The sequence below is a fragment of the Chroicocephalus ridibundus genome, chromosome 2 (genome assembly GCF_963924245.1).
Source record: "Chroicocephalus ridibundus chromosome 2, bChrRid1.1, whole genome shotgun sequence".
Lineage (NCBI taxonomy): Eukaryota > Metazoa > Chordata > Aves > Charadriiformes > Laridae > Chroicocephalus > Chroicocephalus ridibundus.
In genome coordinates, this window is record NC_086285.1 from 169,984,631 (window position 1) to 169,999,888 (window position 15,258).

General features: G+C 50.2%; 1 protein-coding gene across 34 annotated transcripts in view; it reads left to right on the forward strand.

Moving 5' to 3' along the window:
- Positions 1–15,258, forward strand: part of SCRIB (scribble planar cell polarity protein) — a 118,084-nt gene that overhangs the window by 79,416 nt on the left and 23,410 nt on the right. For 10 of the 34 annotated variants that reach the window (XM_063327741.1, XM_063327749.1, XM_063327746.1 and 7 more), the window contains 6 exons: positions 24–431; positions 3,011–3,079; positions 6,238–6,288; positions 6,846–6,887; positions 7,767–7,895; positions 13,556–13,663. In XM_063327741.1, coding sequence (XP_063183811.1) covers positions 24–431; positions 3,011–3,079; positions 6,238–6,288; positions 6,846–6,887; positions 7,767–7,895; positions 13,556–13,663 — 807 coding nt within the window. The remainder of the gene's footprint in view (positions 1–23; positions 432–3,010; positions 3,080–6,237; positions 6,289–6,845; positions 6,888–7,766; positions 7,896–13,555; positions 13,664–15,258) is intronic. The other 24 variants (XM_063327756.1, XM_063327760.1, XM_063327764.1 and 21 more) reach the window with 12 other exon arrangements.

Sequence of the window (15,258 nt, forward strand, 5' to 3'; positions counted from 1 at the left end):
TGACCCTTTTGTTTTCCTCTCAGCTTGTTCAGTATAATAAGGCCAGCTCCAGAATGGAGGGCGACTGCGCTCTGCTGTCTCTGCCGGTGGCACAGGACAGCCGGGATTCATGCCCCGATACAGCCGCCAGCCCCATCATCGGAAGCGTGGCTGGCCCTCCTCAGGACCCTGCTCCACCTGACCAGTGCGCCAGCGGGGCAGAAAAGCCCCAGTTGGACAAGCAGGATCCCACGGGTGGCCCCTTGTCCCAGGACCAGATGCCAAAGACGCCAGAGCAAGAGTGCATGATCGACTCCCAGCCCATCCTCTTCAGTGAGAACCCCTTTGTGGTGGCAAACCGCAAGGGGAAGGCAGCAGGCAAGGCCTGCCTGGGGGGGCCGCCCCTGGGCTATGGCAGGGGGGGAGTGCTGAAGACCAACCTTTACTCCAAGGCAAGCAGTCCCACGGCATGCTGTGTATGGCGTGCGCGCACGCAGTCGAGGCCACCCGTGTCCTACTAAACCCCTGCGCATGCACCGGACCCGACGCCGGGCAGCACGAGGCCCGTGCGGGGGCCGGTCCCACCTAACATGTGTCCTTTGCCTGCAGAGGCTGTCAGTCGCTGACGGTCATGAATTGTCTTCCAGCCACTAATGTACCCCCGTTATTGCCCAGCGTGCCTGCTGCTGAGTCCCGCTGAGGGGCGGCGGGATGCGAGGGGACTTAGAGACTTTAGAGCACAAGGCTGGTGAGGAGCGGCTGAGGGAGCTGGGGGTGTTCAGCCTGGAGAAAAGGGGGCTGAGGGGAGACCTTCTCGCTCTCTGCAGCTCCCTGAAAGGAGGGGGCAGCCAGGGGGGGTCGGGCTCTTCTCCCAAGGAACAGGCCATGGGACAAGAGGAAACGGCCTCCAGTTGCGCCAGGGCAGGTTTCGGATGGATATTGGGGAAAATTCCTTCCCCGAAAGGGCTGTCGGGTGTTGGAAGAGGCTGCCCAGGGCAGTGGTGGAGTCGCCATCCCTGGAGGGATTGAAAAGCCCGGGTAGACGTGGTGCTTAGCGATATGGTTTAGTGATGGTTTTGTCAGTGGCAGGTTGATAGTTGGACTCCATGATCTGAAAGGTCCCTTCCAACCGAGACAATTTTCATTCTGTGGCATCCCCCATGTCCCTTTGTGTGGGCAGGAGTCAGGCTGGGAGCAGCAGCGTTCCCTGCCTGCGGTGGTTGTGTGGGGAGCTGGCAGGGCTGGTAGAAGAATGAACAAAGACAGCCGTTCTTAGACTGCTGAAAAGTAAGAGGCAGCACAGCTGACATAGTTATTATCTACAGCCCCGGAGCACACTGTTCCTTGAAGTGACTTGTTTCAGTATATCTAGACTTTCAGATTTCAAGGGAGAACTTTGCTTTCTGCTCTGGGAAATCTGTTTGTATTTAACTTTCTCACTCTAGCACAGGAAGCCTGTGGCAGAGCAAGGACTAGACCCAAAGACATTATGTTCCAGATTAGCCCCACACCGCTCTTCCCTTCCTTTCTCAGCCCTTTCGGATGTCTGAAAAGCCAGAGAAGCAAAACACTGCAAACAAACAGCCCACACACACAGAAGAAAAAACAAACCAACCAACCAACACCCAGCTGTAGTTCTCTTCGATGTTTTTAGCCTAGTTCCTTGGTGAGAATTTGTTTTTCACAGATGCGTAGGCAGATAAGCGTAGAGCAAGGCATGTAGTTGAATCTCTGTAACATCTCAGTATATTAAAGTCAAAGGCTGTGGTTTGGACATTACAGACATCCAGCTTTAGAGTTCAGAAGATCAAAAAAGCAGCGGTCGCAAAGCACTGACCCTTTTTGCAGGTCAACTATCACCAATCTGAGGTGGGTGTCACAGTGAGCTGGAGCTAATCTCATTCCAGGTTGGTGTCAAATGGGAGCAGTTCCCCCTGTCTGCACGTTCTGCTCCTGTGTGCTGACACCAGAACTGGAGCAGTCGTGTGTCAGCTGGGTCAGGGAGCTGAAGTCCCTGAAAAACAGTACTGTACAAAGCTTCTTCCTTGGGGACTGGTGAGCGTGTGTGTTGGCGCACGGGAAGACTTGGGTAGCAGTAGCCAGAGGCAGGGTGACTCAGGACTCTCTGCTGTGGAGGCATGGAAGTAGAGCAGTTGACACTGCTACGCTCGCCGTCTTTACAGTGCTAAGAAGGATCAGATGTTTTCTGTGCTCCAGCGTAAACTTCGTATCACATCTCCTGGCTTGGTCAGTAGAAATACCATTGCCCAAGGCTGACTTGAATCTAATGAACATGATTCACTAGTGCATGGATACAGTATCAATGATTTCAGAACCCTAGATTTGCTTAAACAGTTCTCTAAATCCCAAATGACCTGTTTCCACCACTAATCCCCACCACTAAGGCATCTAAAATACTTTTTAGATCATGCTCCTTTATCCTGTGGACAGGCTGCAGGTACTTACTGGGACCGTGCTCTCTTGCTGTAGCTGTTGGGGTGGCTCAGCCTGAGCGCTGGTGATCGTAGGTTCCTGTGGAAGGGGCGGGAGCCTGGTCTTCCCTATGCTCTGGGCTGCTTGTAAAGGTGCTACCAGTAGGCCAACAGCAAGGGATGTGGCTGGGGATGAGTCTTGTCTCCTTTCAGCTGGGGTGGCTTAGTGCCTATACAACAGGTTTGCCTAGACTGTGGCCCAGGCTGTGGAGGGCTGAAGAGAAGTTGTGGGGGAGGGTTCTTGGGGATGTCTTACAAGGCAGAAGGCTTTAACCTGACTCAGTTGGCCTTGCAGGGTGTTTGCATATGAACGTTTCATGTCATTCCCTTGCTGTTTCTAGTGCTTTTTGCAAGTTTCTGCCATGTGACATCTGCTGTTGGGCCCGTTGCTAACTCCGCTCTCTCGCGGCGAGGTGGCCCACAGTTGGCCTCGGGCTGGATGTCGGTGGTCTCCCTTGCCTCCCGGTCTCACTGCTAAGGGAGAGACGTGGAAGTTGCTGCTGTACAGTAACTATCTAGCTTTGTCTTCTCTCTTTCAGGCTCCTGCGGGCGAGTCTGGGACAGGAAATTCCAGGCGTGAAACCCCCTATTCTCCTAGTAATCAGCAGGTGAGACTGGCCACAGGACAGGCAATGTGGGGAAGGGTGGGGAGGCAAGATGGCACCAGGGCAGAAGGGCAGAGGAAGCTGAGTGTGATTTCCATTCTTGAGAGCGATACTGTTGAGGTGGAGGGGTATCCAGCACGGGAGGCAACTAGAGAACTAGGGGAAGAACTCTGCTCTTTCAAAATGTCTCAGAGACCCAGGAATATAACTCACTAGTCATAAACTCAGTGGAAAGTTATTGCTCTGGGGGGTAGCCTAATTTGCAGGGTAATGAGCATAGGTGTACCTAGAGTGACTACAAAGTGGTAGTTGTCTGTCTTTTTTGAGAACGGCCTCACCTATTCCTTATATAGAAACTATTTAATTCTGGCAATTGGTATGTTGGAAGAAAATTGAAGGATCCTGCAGCAGGTTAGCCTACCCTTAGGGAATGATATTCTGAAACATTTTGGTCAGAGGCCAGTTTTCACTCTGAAATTGCAAGTTACTCTATTTCTTGTAACTTTTTTTTTTTTTTGGTAAACATTACTTCACTAGCTGTTCTTATTTCTCATAACTCTGATCTTTTCTTTTAAAGCTTGAGAAGTCTTTGATTTCACTTTTCATCCTGTGGCAGTAGGTTTCACAAATTAATTGAGCCTTTTGAAATTAAATATTCTTAAATGGATTTTTTTTTTAATTTCCCTTCACACTCATTACATGTTATTGGTTTTTATATTAGGGTGCTGGAATGAAGTGAAAATTGTACTTTGTCCTTAGTCATTTTGTGTCTGTTGCGTTCCTTTTGGAGTGCAGCTGCTCTCCAACTCTTTGGGTCCCACTAGCTCCCATCTTTAGCTGAGTCATTTCGGTTCTCTAAGCTGGACAAAAGCTGTCTGCTCTTTTCCTAGGTCAGTTCAGCTTAGTGAGATGAATCGCATCACCTTGGGGTGAGGTGACAATTAATGCTGAGGAGAAGGGTCAGGACCATGTGGCTGGGAGCAGCGAATAGGACAGTGGAGCTGCAGTGAGCAACAGTCCGGTCCATCTTCGAATGGCTCCTTGGCCTCTCCTGCATCTCCTCAGCTCTTAGATCCTTTGAGATCGAGTCACCACCGGGGACACGATAAGATTAGAAGAAGATACTATTCATTGTAGTAGTACTATTTCAATGCTTTGTCTTCCAGCTGCATGTGATTACTTATTAGCTCTTCTGAGAGCAGTTGCATACTGATTGGAGGCTTATTTTGGGCTGTTTGTCTCTAAGTTTCCCTTTTACCGCAAACCTAGATTTTCTTTGAGATTGGGTTCTTTCTATTTAAAAGGAATGGGCTGGGGATGATACTCCTTGTTCTACAATAGAAGGAGATCTAGATATTAATTTGCTCTGACGTTAAAGATCCTCAGCTCTCAGTTGAAAAAGAAGCCCAAATCCCAAAGGGCGGCCAATGTAGCTGTTCATAGAATGATTTAGGATGGAAGGTCTGGTCTGAGACCACACTCAGAGCAGATCCAATTAGATCAGGTTACTCAAGACCGTGTCCAGTTAAATTTTGAACACCTCTAGAGATGGAAGGTCTTCATCTTTCTAGATGCCAGCTCCAATATTTGACTATTCTCATTGTGATTTTTTTTTAAAAAAAACTTGTGTTTGAATGGAATGTCCCTTGTTCCAATTCGTCATAGGCAGCTTTAGTAGCACCCCTGATGTTTTTGTTTATCAGTGTCTTAGCATTGGAGGCTCAGTGCCAGTGTCCTTGCCACGAGCAACCCTCTGGCCATAATGCCATCTGTGCTTCTAGCTCGGGATGGACTTGCTCAATGATAAATTGTTTGTCTAATGGTCTAATGGTTTGTCATTATCCAAGTCCTGTGACAACAGCAACAGCTTTGTCTTCTCATAGCGGTCATTGCTGACAGCAGAAACTTTCCAGGTGAAACTGTTCGTTCTCTTCTCCCGGGGCTCTGAGAAGAATTACCAAGGTCTCACAAATGCATTCTGTGGAGCTAAGAGCACCACAGGAGCATTTCTGCAGATGCAGACATTTGCCTTTCCAATTTTAAGTTGGATGTCTCAAATTCCCTGTTACGTAGCACTTGGTGTAATTTGTAGTCTGTTTGATCAATTCAGGTCTTTTGTATCATGAATTCTCTGTAGCTTGAGCGACATATTGAGTAATCTTCTTTTTCTCGTTTTTTCTCTTTTATCTCTCTGTTCAGAGACACATACGCCATGAAAGATCCTATTAATTTCTTACAGCATTTATAGCCAATTTCATGACTTTGTCCTTTATTTTAGCCTTTTAAGGTCTTCAGCAGGTTTGTTCACTGCTTTCATTTCTGAGATCTAGTCTGTGTGTCATTTTGAAAGCCTTTTTTCCTTACATGATCTATGGCTGTTACGAATTCGTGACTCTGGGAGTTGTTCTTGAAGATGCCTTGGTGTCACGATGCTGAGCCTTTAGTCTTGCTGGTGGCATTCTCAACCCTGCATTCTGTACGTGAACTTTCTGTCACATTTACATAATTTAATACTTTTGGGATCAGAGCCTTCCGCAGCAGCCTCCTGCATGTCAGGTAAGGCTGGATCTGGTAAACGTAGTTCTCTCTGGATAATGAATGATGTACAAAACGGAACAGGTTCAACAGATAATACTGAAGGACATGGGGCAATCACTAGCCTTGTGGCCTGTACATTTTGTGGGGATTCAGCAGACCTGGCCTTCAGGTTGTTGCTCCAAAGTAGATGTTCCAAAGAATTGCATCTCTAATTCTCTGCCGCCATCTATTTTTAATGTAAATTCTTTGGTTTTAACATCTTGTAGTCCAGCCGGAAGTTATAGGCTTACTTCAGAGCTCTCGGAGACTTACTGAGGGAAGTGGAAACCTCTGTGCTGAGGCTGGTGTCACGGTGGTCTTGCCTGGCCCTGGGTTCTGTGGGCGTCTGGTGGGGGAGGAAGCAGACGGGGGGAGGAAGGAGGTGTTCGTGGTGGGTCTGTGCGTGCTGAGGAGGGCAGAGGGGCTTTCTCCGTGGCAGGCAGCAAGGTAACTGCCCCTGGGTGACTGCTGTCTCTGCGCTGGGAAAGGTGCTCCTCTCAGCCTCTCACGCGGAAAACCCGGTCTCTTCGTTTTCTCTCCCATTCTCTCCCCTGACGATCCTCCCTGGCGTTGCCCCTCTCCAGACGCCCGCAGCCCCTCGGCCTGCTCACCTGCCAGGCAGGGAGACCCGCTTTGTAAGTGCCTGTGGGTGTGCGGTGTGCGCTGCTGCTCCGTGCTGCTCCCGCCCGGCACCGCTGCTCTTCACCCCGTCCGCTGCCTCCCCACTCCCCGCCTCCCGGGCTCGAGAGGCTGTTCCCTGCTAGCCACTGCTGAGATGGCATCTGTGAACGCTTCCTGGCAGAGAAGCTGTGGTGCTGGTGGCTTTGCTCAAGCTCAGTAGCAAGTGCAGAGGGCAGGGGATGTAAAAAGGGCCAGGACCAGCCGAGCTGCAGTGGAGAGGGTGAGGGTGGGGGTCAGTGCCCGGAGATGTGCAGAGAGAGTTGGGAGTGCCTTCACACATGGCAGAGGAACTGGGAGAAGCTCTTGTGGGTGGGCTCTGGACTGCACCTGGCACGAAGAAGAAGGTATGGCGGGGATTAGTATGGGACTTGGGGGCTTTTCCCTGTACGGGGCAGGCAGTGGGGCAGGGGAGGGGCTGGAGTTGGGAGTTTTGTGTTGCTTTTTATGTGGAATGGTAAACTAAAGGCTCCCTGTATGGACTCCAAGTTTACACCTGTGTTTCTGTTTTCAGGCTTCCATTAACTTCATCACATCGCAGGATGACAGTAAATCAGTAAGTACATCTGCCATGAGGCCTTAGTGTAACGTCCCTGTGCATTCTCCAGTGCATAGAGCTTGCCTCTTCCTTCTGTGCGTGCTCACTTCCAGCCCTGCGAGTCTCGCTGTTGCCTCTTACTCCGTCTTCTTCAGTCCTCCACTGTACCTCAAGTTTGTTCAAATGTGCCGTCTTAAATAGTGCCAATTTGAAAACTTGATGCAACTGGTTTTGCAGGTTTTATTCCTGCTTACCCATGCACCTTTCACTCATGTAGTTTTTGCTGGTTTACTTGATTCCTGCTTCTGCTCTCTTTAGTATTAGAGGTTTTGTTCACTTCCACACAGCATCCAACAGTGATGGCATCAAGGTCAAATCTCAGACTCCTGTCTCTGCTTTTACGTCTGCATTTCTAGTTGGAGCCCTAGCTGGGTCTCATTTCATTTTCATCCCCGGCTTTTGCCAGTACCGTTCCTGGCTGATGTTTCCCTGCTGCATCTTCCATTCATGATGCTTACATTCTCCAAGCTTTGACATACTCATGCCGCACTCCTCTGACCCTTGCAGCTGCGACTTGTATGGCAAATTCGTTCTTGTGTCCTGGCCTTCTCTGTAACCCATTGGTCCTGTCTGACCATGACTTGGCTGAATCTCTTTGCCTGTCCAAAACACGTGCGCCAGAGGCATTGTTTGGTGTTTGCTTCAGTAGCTCTACCTCCCAGTCTGGTAGCTGGAGGCAGCAGCACAGCTGCGGAATTGAGCTCAGGTGCATGGATTTGTCTTATTCACTTGCATGGCAGAGATATCTTGCTGCCCTAACTGCTCGTTTCTCTTCTCTCTCTCTCCCTCTCCCTCTCTTCCTCTGCCTTTCCCCCTGTTGTGTGGTATTGACACAAGCAGACCAAGCCAGGCGTCATTCAGCCTCTTTCCCGAGTGCGACAAAATGCTGCCCCACATAATTCGGAGGACGGGGACAGCCCCAATCCCTTCCAGCAACCTGAGCTGTGCTTCAATATCCAGAACTCTGTAAGTGGCCTGCAGTTCCTTCTTTCTAAGCTATGTCTGTCTGCCCTAGGTTGCTATAGTGCCACTTTTTCTGCTGGGTAGGCTGAACACTCCTTCCCAGTGCTGATTTTGTATAAAGATCACGTGCCATCGGTAAGGCTGGTCTTGTTTATGCATCAGTCTGGGTAAGAACCCGTACTCTTCCCAAGTAGAGTCATGGTCAGTGCATCCCGTTCATTTTTCTAACATAGATGAGCCTCACCAGCCTGCCTTGTGTCTTCACTGACCCATTCAGGAAGTTGGGATTGTTGAAACTGTATTGTGGCTGAAATCCCTAGAGCAGTTACAGTTTTAGATCCTTATTTATGAGGTGTTACGTTCTGTTGAGACATAAATCTTTCAGAACCTTTATCTATCAACGTCTTGTGTTTTGGAGCAAAAGCCAATGCCATCTTGCTGATAATAAGTTTTATGATTTGCAAAATGATTGGTTTTGAAAGATTCATGTTCCCTGGGCTGTATGTTGATGGGAGAGAAGGATTTTGATCTTTGTCATGACAGAAGACTTGTATACCTGCAATATAGCCCTTCTCTTTTTATCGAAGCTTGTATGACAGGATACCAAATTAGAGACCTGATCTGCAGACAAACAGCTGTATATAATCCATGTAATTGGCCAAGATTCACATGTTGTACAATCTCTTGTGATATTGATGTGCTGTTCTTTAGCCCATGCAGAAGGGAACATCATCCACAACATACTTTAGCCTCAGTCAAGGACAAAGAAAAACCACAAACACCTGAAACTGAGTTAGTGCAGCAAGAAAAAAAAAAAGGTCTGAATTTTTTGTTCAAGCCAGATGCCTGAATGGGTTACCACTTTGGTTTAGGAGACTGTGACCATTAGCCTTGAAGTATGTAGAAGTACACACTCATCATTTTATAAACAGAATTACAATAGTCACCGCAAAACCCAAATGAGACTAAGATCCCATCCCATGAAGGAGGCCCCTTTAGTCAGAAATGGCAGATAAGGCCAGAGCTTATCTTTAATTTTCTAATAAACTAAACGTGGCTTATTCACGCCCAAGTAGGGGTCAGAGTCCACTGTATAGCTGTCCTATCCAGCCCCAAAAGCCCACTGATTCATGTAGGCAGATGCTACTTGAATTGGGTGGACGTCCTTAAGGACCGTGACAGCAATATGGCCCCTTGGCCAAGACCTCAGTCACAAAATTCTGGTCAAGTCAGTGAGGATCTGTACCACCAGAAGTATCGACACACCAGCCCGGTCATAGCAGTTTGCACGGCAGTTCGTGCAGGAGAGCACTGAGAGACTGCCAACCCAGCCAGGAAGCGATGGTATCTACTCGCAAGAAGACCATGGCATCCATGAGCTCCACATCCACCAGCTCTGATGCAGCCTCTCAGACGGAGCTCCTGTGGGAACATGGCCACACAGACATCAGGCTGCGGGGTGTGCCCTGCTCTTATGCCGGTGTCGGATGGCAGTGATGGACACATCTGAGGGAGATGGGCTCCGGTAGAGGATCTCCTCCATTAGTCATGGAGCTCAGGGAGGAGGTAAGCAGGTTGAGGGTCTTCAAGGAATGTGAGAGGGAGAGAGATGCTTGGAGAAGAATCCTGCGTCCCACGACAGAAACACAGCAGGCAGACAGAACCCCTGCGGCAGGGAACTCCCTGTCCTCTCTCCCCCCGACTGAAGGTGGTAACCTGGAGGACAGGGCACAATGGCAGGAAGCTCCTGCCCAGCGCAACAGGCGCCGCACTCGGGACTGCCCGGTGACTACCCCATCTTGCCAGGTGCTATTGTGTAACAGGTACAGTGCTCTGCAAGGGAACATGGACGATGACAAGCACTATAGTTCTCGTACCGTGGAGGTGTCAGTGAGGTCTAGTCAGACCTCCCCCACATCAAAACCTCTGCGGTAAAGAAGAAAAGACGGGTCCTTGTCATAGGTGACTGGCTGCTGCAGGGAGCAGAGGGCCCAATATGCAGGTCGGACCCGGTACATAGGGAGGTCTGCTGCCTCCCTGTGGCCCGGGTCAAGGACGTGAAGAGGATGCTTCCTTCCCTGGTACGGCCCTCAGGTTGTTACCCGCTTTTGATCTTTCAGGTAGGCAACGACGAGGTAGTGAAAAGAAGTCCAAAGGCAATGAAGAAAGATTTCAAGACCCTGGGACGCCTGGTCAAGGGATCGGGAGCACAAGTTGTGTTCTCGTCTATCCCCCCAGTCGTGGGGAATGACGAGGGGGTAAATAGCAGGAGTCAGCAGATCAATGCCTGGCTCCGAGCCTGGTGCTGCCTGCAGGACTTTGGGTACTTTGATCATGGCCTGATCTACGAAATGCCTGGCCTGCTGGTAACAGGCGGGAACAGCTTATATTGCAGGGGGGAAAGGGTTCTAGGCCAAGAGTTCTCAGGGCTCATTTTGAGGGCTTTAAATTAGATTTGAAGGGGGGAGGGGACGGTACTGGGCTTACTGGTGAGGTGCCAGGGCGTAGTTGCTCATTGCTCGTGGGCCAGTGTGCCAGTATTTCTGAAAACCAGAAGGCACACCGCATCTCAAGGGTCAAAACTACACACACGACTCCCTCTCTGAAATGCGTACACACCAATGCACGCAGCATGGGCAATAAGCAGGAAGAGCTGGAGATCTGTGTGCGGTTGCAGGGCCATGATCTCATTGCAGTTACTGAGACATGGTGGGACAGCTCACGTGACTGGAATGCTGTCATGGATGGCTACGTCCTTTTCAGGAAAGACAGGCCAGCGAGGCGAGGTGGTGGAGTTGCTCTTTATGTGAGAGAGCATTTGGAATGCACCGAGTTTTCCCTGGGGGTGGATGAAGAGAGAGTTGAGAGCTTGTGGTTAAGGATTAAGGGGCAGGCAAATATGAGGGACAGTGTTGTGGGTGTTTATTACAGTCCACCTGATCAGGATGGGGAAGCTGATGAGGCTTTCTACAGACAGCTGAAGGTAGCCTCGCAATCGCAGGCCTTGGCTCTCGTGGGGGACTTCAATCACCCCGATATCTGCTGGGAAGACCACACAGCCAGGCACGCACAGTCCAGGAGGCCCCTCCAGTGCATTGATGACAACTTCTTGACACAGGTGGTACAGGAGCCAACAAGGAGAGGAGCACTCCTGGACCTGGTACTGACAAACACAGAGGGACTGGTGGAGGACATTAAGGTTGGGGGCAGCCTTGGCTGTAGTGATCCTGAAATGATAGAGTTCAGGATCATGGGTACTACGCACAAAACAACAAGCAGTAAAATTACAGCCTTGGACTTCGGGAGGGCTAACTTCGACCTCTTCAAGAAACTGCTTGGAGAGATCCCGTGGGCTAGGGCTCTGGAAGGCAAGGGGGCCCGAGAGAGATGGTTGGTATTCAAAGACCACTTCCTCTAAGCTCAGGATCGGTGCATCCCTAAGAGCAGGAAATCGGGCAAGGGATGCAGGAGACCTGCATGGCTGAGCAGGGAGCTTCTGAAAAAGCTCAAGAGGAAGAAGGAAGTCTACAATAAGTGGAAGAAGGGAATAACTGCTTAGGAAGATTACAAGAATGTCACCAGAGCATGCAGGGATGAAACGAGGAAAGCCAAGGCCTCCTTGGAATTAAACCTGGCTAGGGATGTCAAGCTCAACAGGAAGGGCTTCTACAAGTATATTGAAGGCAAAAGGAAATCTAGAGAAGTTGTGGGCCCACTGTTAAATGAGACAGGAGCCATGGTGACGGAGGATGTGGAGAAGGCGGAGTTACTGAATGCGTTCTTTGCTTCGGTCTTTGCTGCTCAGCCCAGCCCTCAGCCGTCCCAGACTTTGGAGAAAGTAACAGGGAAAGAGGAAGACTTCCCCTTGGTTGAGGAGGATCAAGTGAGAGATCAATTAGGTCAATTAGACACCCACAAATCCACGGGTCCCGATAGGATGCACCCAAGGGTGCTGAGGGAGCTGGTGGAAGTCATTGCTGGGCCGCTCTCCATCATCTTTGAAAGGTCCTGGAGAACAGGAGAGGTGCCTGAGGACTGGAGGAAAGCCAATGTCACTCCAGCCTTCAAAAAGGGCAAGGAGGAGGAGCCGGGGAACTACGGGCCAGTCAGCCTTACCTCCATCCCTGGAAAGATGATGGAACAGCTCGTTCTGGGCGTCATCTCAAGGCATATGGAGGAAAAGAAAGCTATCAGAAGTACTCGACATGGATTCGCCAAGGGGAAATCATGTCTGACTAATCTGATAGCCTTCTATGATGGCATGACTGGATGGATAGATGAGGGGAGGGCAGTGGAGGTCGTCTACCTTGACTTCAGCAAGGTGTTCGACATGGTCTCCCACAGCATCCTCATAGGGAAGCTTAGGAAGTGTGGGCTAGATGAATGGACAGTAAGGTGGATAGATAACTGGTTGAAAGACAGAGCTCAGACGGTCGTGATTAGGGGCACAGGGTCTAGTTGGAGGTCAGTGACAAGTGGTGTTCCCCAGGGATCAGTACTGGGTCCAGTCCTCTTCAATGTATTCATCAATGACCTGGATGAGGGGACAGAGTGCACCCTCAGCAAGTTTGCTGATGACACAAAGCTGGGAGGGGTGGCTGACACAGCAGAAGGCTGTGCCACCATCCAGAGAGACCTGGAAGGGCTGGAGAGTTGGGCAAAGAGGAACCTTATGAAATTCAACACGGGCAAGTGCAGGGTGCTGCACCTGGGGAGGAATAACCCCCTGCACCAGGACAGGTTGGGGGTGACCTGCTGGAGAGCAGCTCTGTGGGAAGAGACCTGGGAGTCCTGGCGGACAACAGGATGACCATGAGCCAGCAATGTGCCCTCATGGCCAAGAAGGCCAATGGCATCCTGGGCTGCATCAAGAAGAGTGTGGCCAGCAGGTGGAGGGAGGTCATCCTCCCCCTCTGCTCTGCCCTGGGGAGGCCACAGCTGGAGGGCTGTGTCCAGTTCTGGGCTCCCCGGTTCAACAGGGACAGGGAACTGCTGGAGAGGGGACAGCAAAGGGCTACCAAGGTGATGAGGGGATGGAACAGCTCTCTGATGAAGAAAGGCTGAGGGATTTGGGTCTCTTCAGTCTGGAAAAAAGACGACCGAGGGGGGACCTTATCAACACTTATAAATACTGAAAGGGTGGGTGTCAGGAGGATGGGGCCAGGCTCTTCTCAGTGGTGCCCAGTGACAGGACAAGAGGTAACGGGCACAAACTAGAACATGGGAAGTTCCATCCCAACATGAGGAGGAACTTTGCTGTGAGGGTGGCAGAGCCCTGGCACAGGCTGCCCAGAGAGGTGGGGGAGTCTCCGTCTCTGGAGACATCCCAAACCCGCCTGGACGCATCCAACCTGCTCTGGGTGACCCTGCTCTGGTGGGGGGGTGGACTAGATGATCTCCAGAGGTCCCTGCCAACCCCACCATTCTGTGATTCTGATCGTTCCTCCACCATCCAAGAGATAAAATGGGGCTGAGAGACACATGCTGCTGTATATAGCACTTATACAATACCCTGCTTGTGTTTCTGCCCAAGCTGCAGGACCTGTCCCTTATATATTCCACTCTTCAGGCTTTGCACGCTGAGAGTTGTGCTGTGTTTCCCCCATCTTTGTTTTTTTTGTAACATCTGTGGTTATCTTTACTTTCTGTCTTTGTCCCTGTAGCAAAAGCCACCTTCACCACCCTCTCCTGATGAGATCCCCATCAACGTCAAGCAAGCATACAAGACCTTTGCAGCAGTGCCCTTGTCACACCCTCTGCTTGAGACACAGGTAACCAGCGTGGCTGGGGAGCATGTTACACAAACAGAGGGACGAACAGAAGGGTGGGCATTGCAGGTGAGCAAGGGAAGTGTGACAACAGGAAGGAGGTAGTCATTTGTTTCCTCCGAAGAAAGCTGTCGTGAAGGAGGGAAATGTTGAGGTCCCTTGGAAGTTGGAGTCTGTTCATGCTGCGGATGGTCACCCTGGAGAATCCTGTCCATAAACACATCAAGTCCTGAAAGCTCGTTGAATTTCATGTCACTGTTATTCTCCCTGAACATTAGGATGCTGTTGTATAACCATGCTGTTCTGATATAAAGAAACTCTCTGAACTTCCAGAGTCCAGGGCCAGGCTAAACTTGTTCTGAGGAATTTTTTATTAGATTTTGATCTTTAACTTAATTGGAACTACTCCTTGTCCCCTCCATGTATTTGAATCATGGAACCATTCAGGCTAGAGGAGGCCTCTGGAGGTCATCTGCCTTGGTCCTCCACGCAGAACAGGAAACCTTTGAAGGTGTATGAGGTTGCTCAGGCCCAGTCCACTTGAGTTCTGAATTTCCAGAAATGGAGATTCTGAGGTTACTGTGGGCAATCTCTTCCAGCGTGTGACTGTCTCTGCTGTGAAGAGGTTTTTTTTCTATATGTTTTATCAGAATTTCTTTTACCACAACTGGTGTCTGTTGCCTCTCATCCTTTTGCTGTGCACCTCTGAGAAGTCTGACCTCATGCTCCGGAACCGCCTCTAGCAAGCTGAATGTAGGAATTAGATCCCCCTCTCCTGAGCCGCCTCTTTTCCAGGCTGAACAAGCACAGTCTTCTGAGCCCATTTTCAAATGTCATGTCCTGCAGCCCCATGACCATTTTGATGGTCTTCCACGTGACATGCCGCAGCTTGTTAGCGGCATTCTTGTGCTGGGGAGCCCCAGACTGGGCACACTGCTCCTGTGGGTGCTGAACAGAGAGGGAGGATGAAGGATTCCTTCCCTGGACCTGCTGGATGCGCTCCAGCATCCCAGCATGGGGCCAGCCCTCGCTCTGCAAAGGCTTTGTCCTGACCCATGTCCAGCATGTTGCTGGGGCATCCCCCATGCTCTCCTCCGCACCGGTCCTTCCTGAAGAGCTTGTGGCCGTGCACGGCAGCACTCCAGCTATGCGAGAGCTCTGGAGCTTGCTGTTATAAACAGTCATACTTTCACTTCATTTACTGAACTAAAGAAGCAAAACACTGTCACCTGTGACATCCCGTGTTTGGGAAGACCCTCTGTTCTCTTAATCGTCTTACTGCTCTGCTTTTCGCCTGTCCCTGTCTGAATTCTTGCCGGCACCTTTGGTGCAAATGAAAAATCCTATTTCACAGATTTCTTTCTGCTGTGGTATTGTTTATTGTTTCTTTCTTCCTTTCTTCCTTTCATATTAATTGACAGTGCCTTTCCTTACAAGTCAGTAGATCACACTCACCTTTCTCATGATTGTGCTATACTGGGGGCTGTGGCTATTCTATACTATTCTACTGTAGCTATGGCTGTTCTGCAGTGACTTGCGACAGCAACTTTATCTAAGCTAATCCTGTCCCCTCACTGTCTACCTTGTCCTACGTTGGT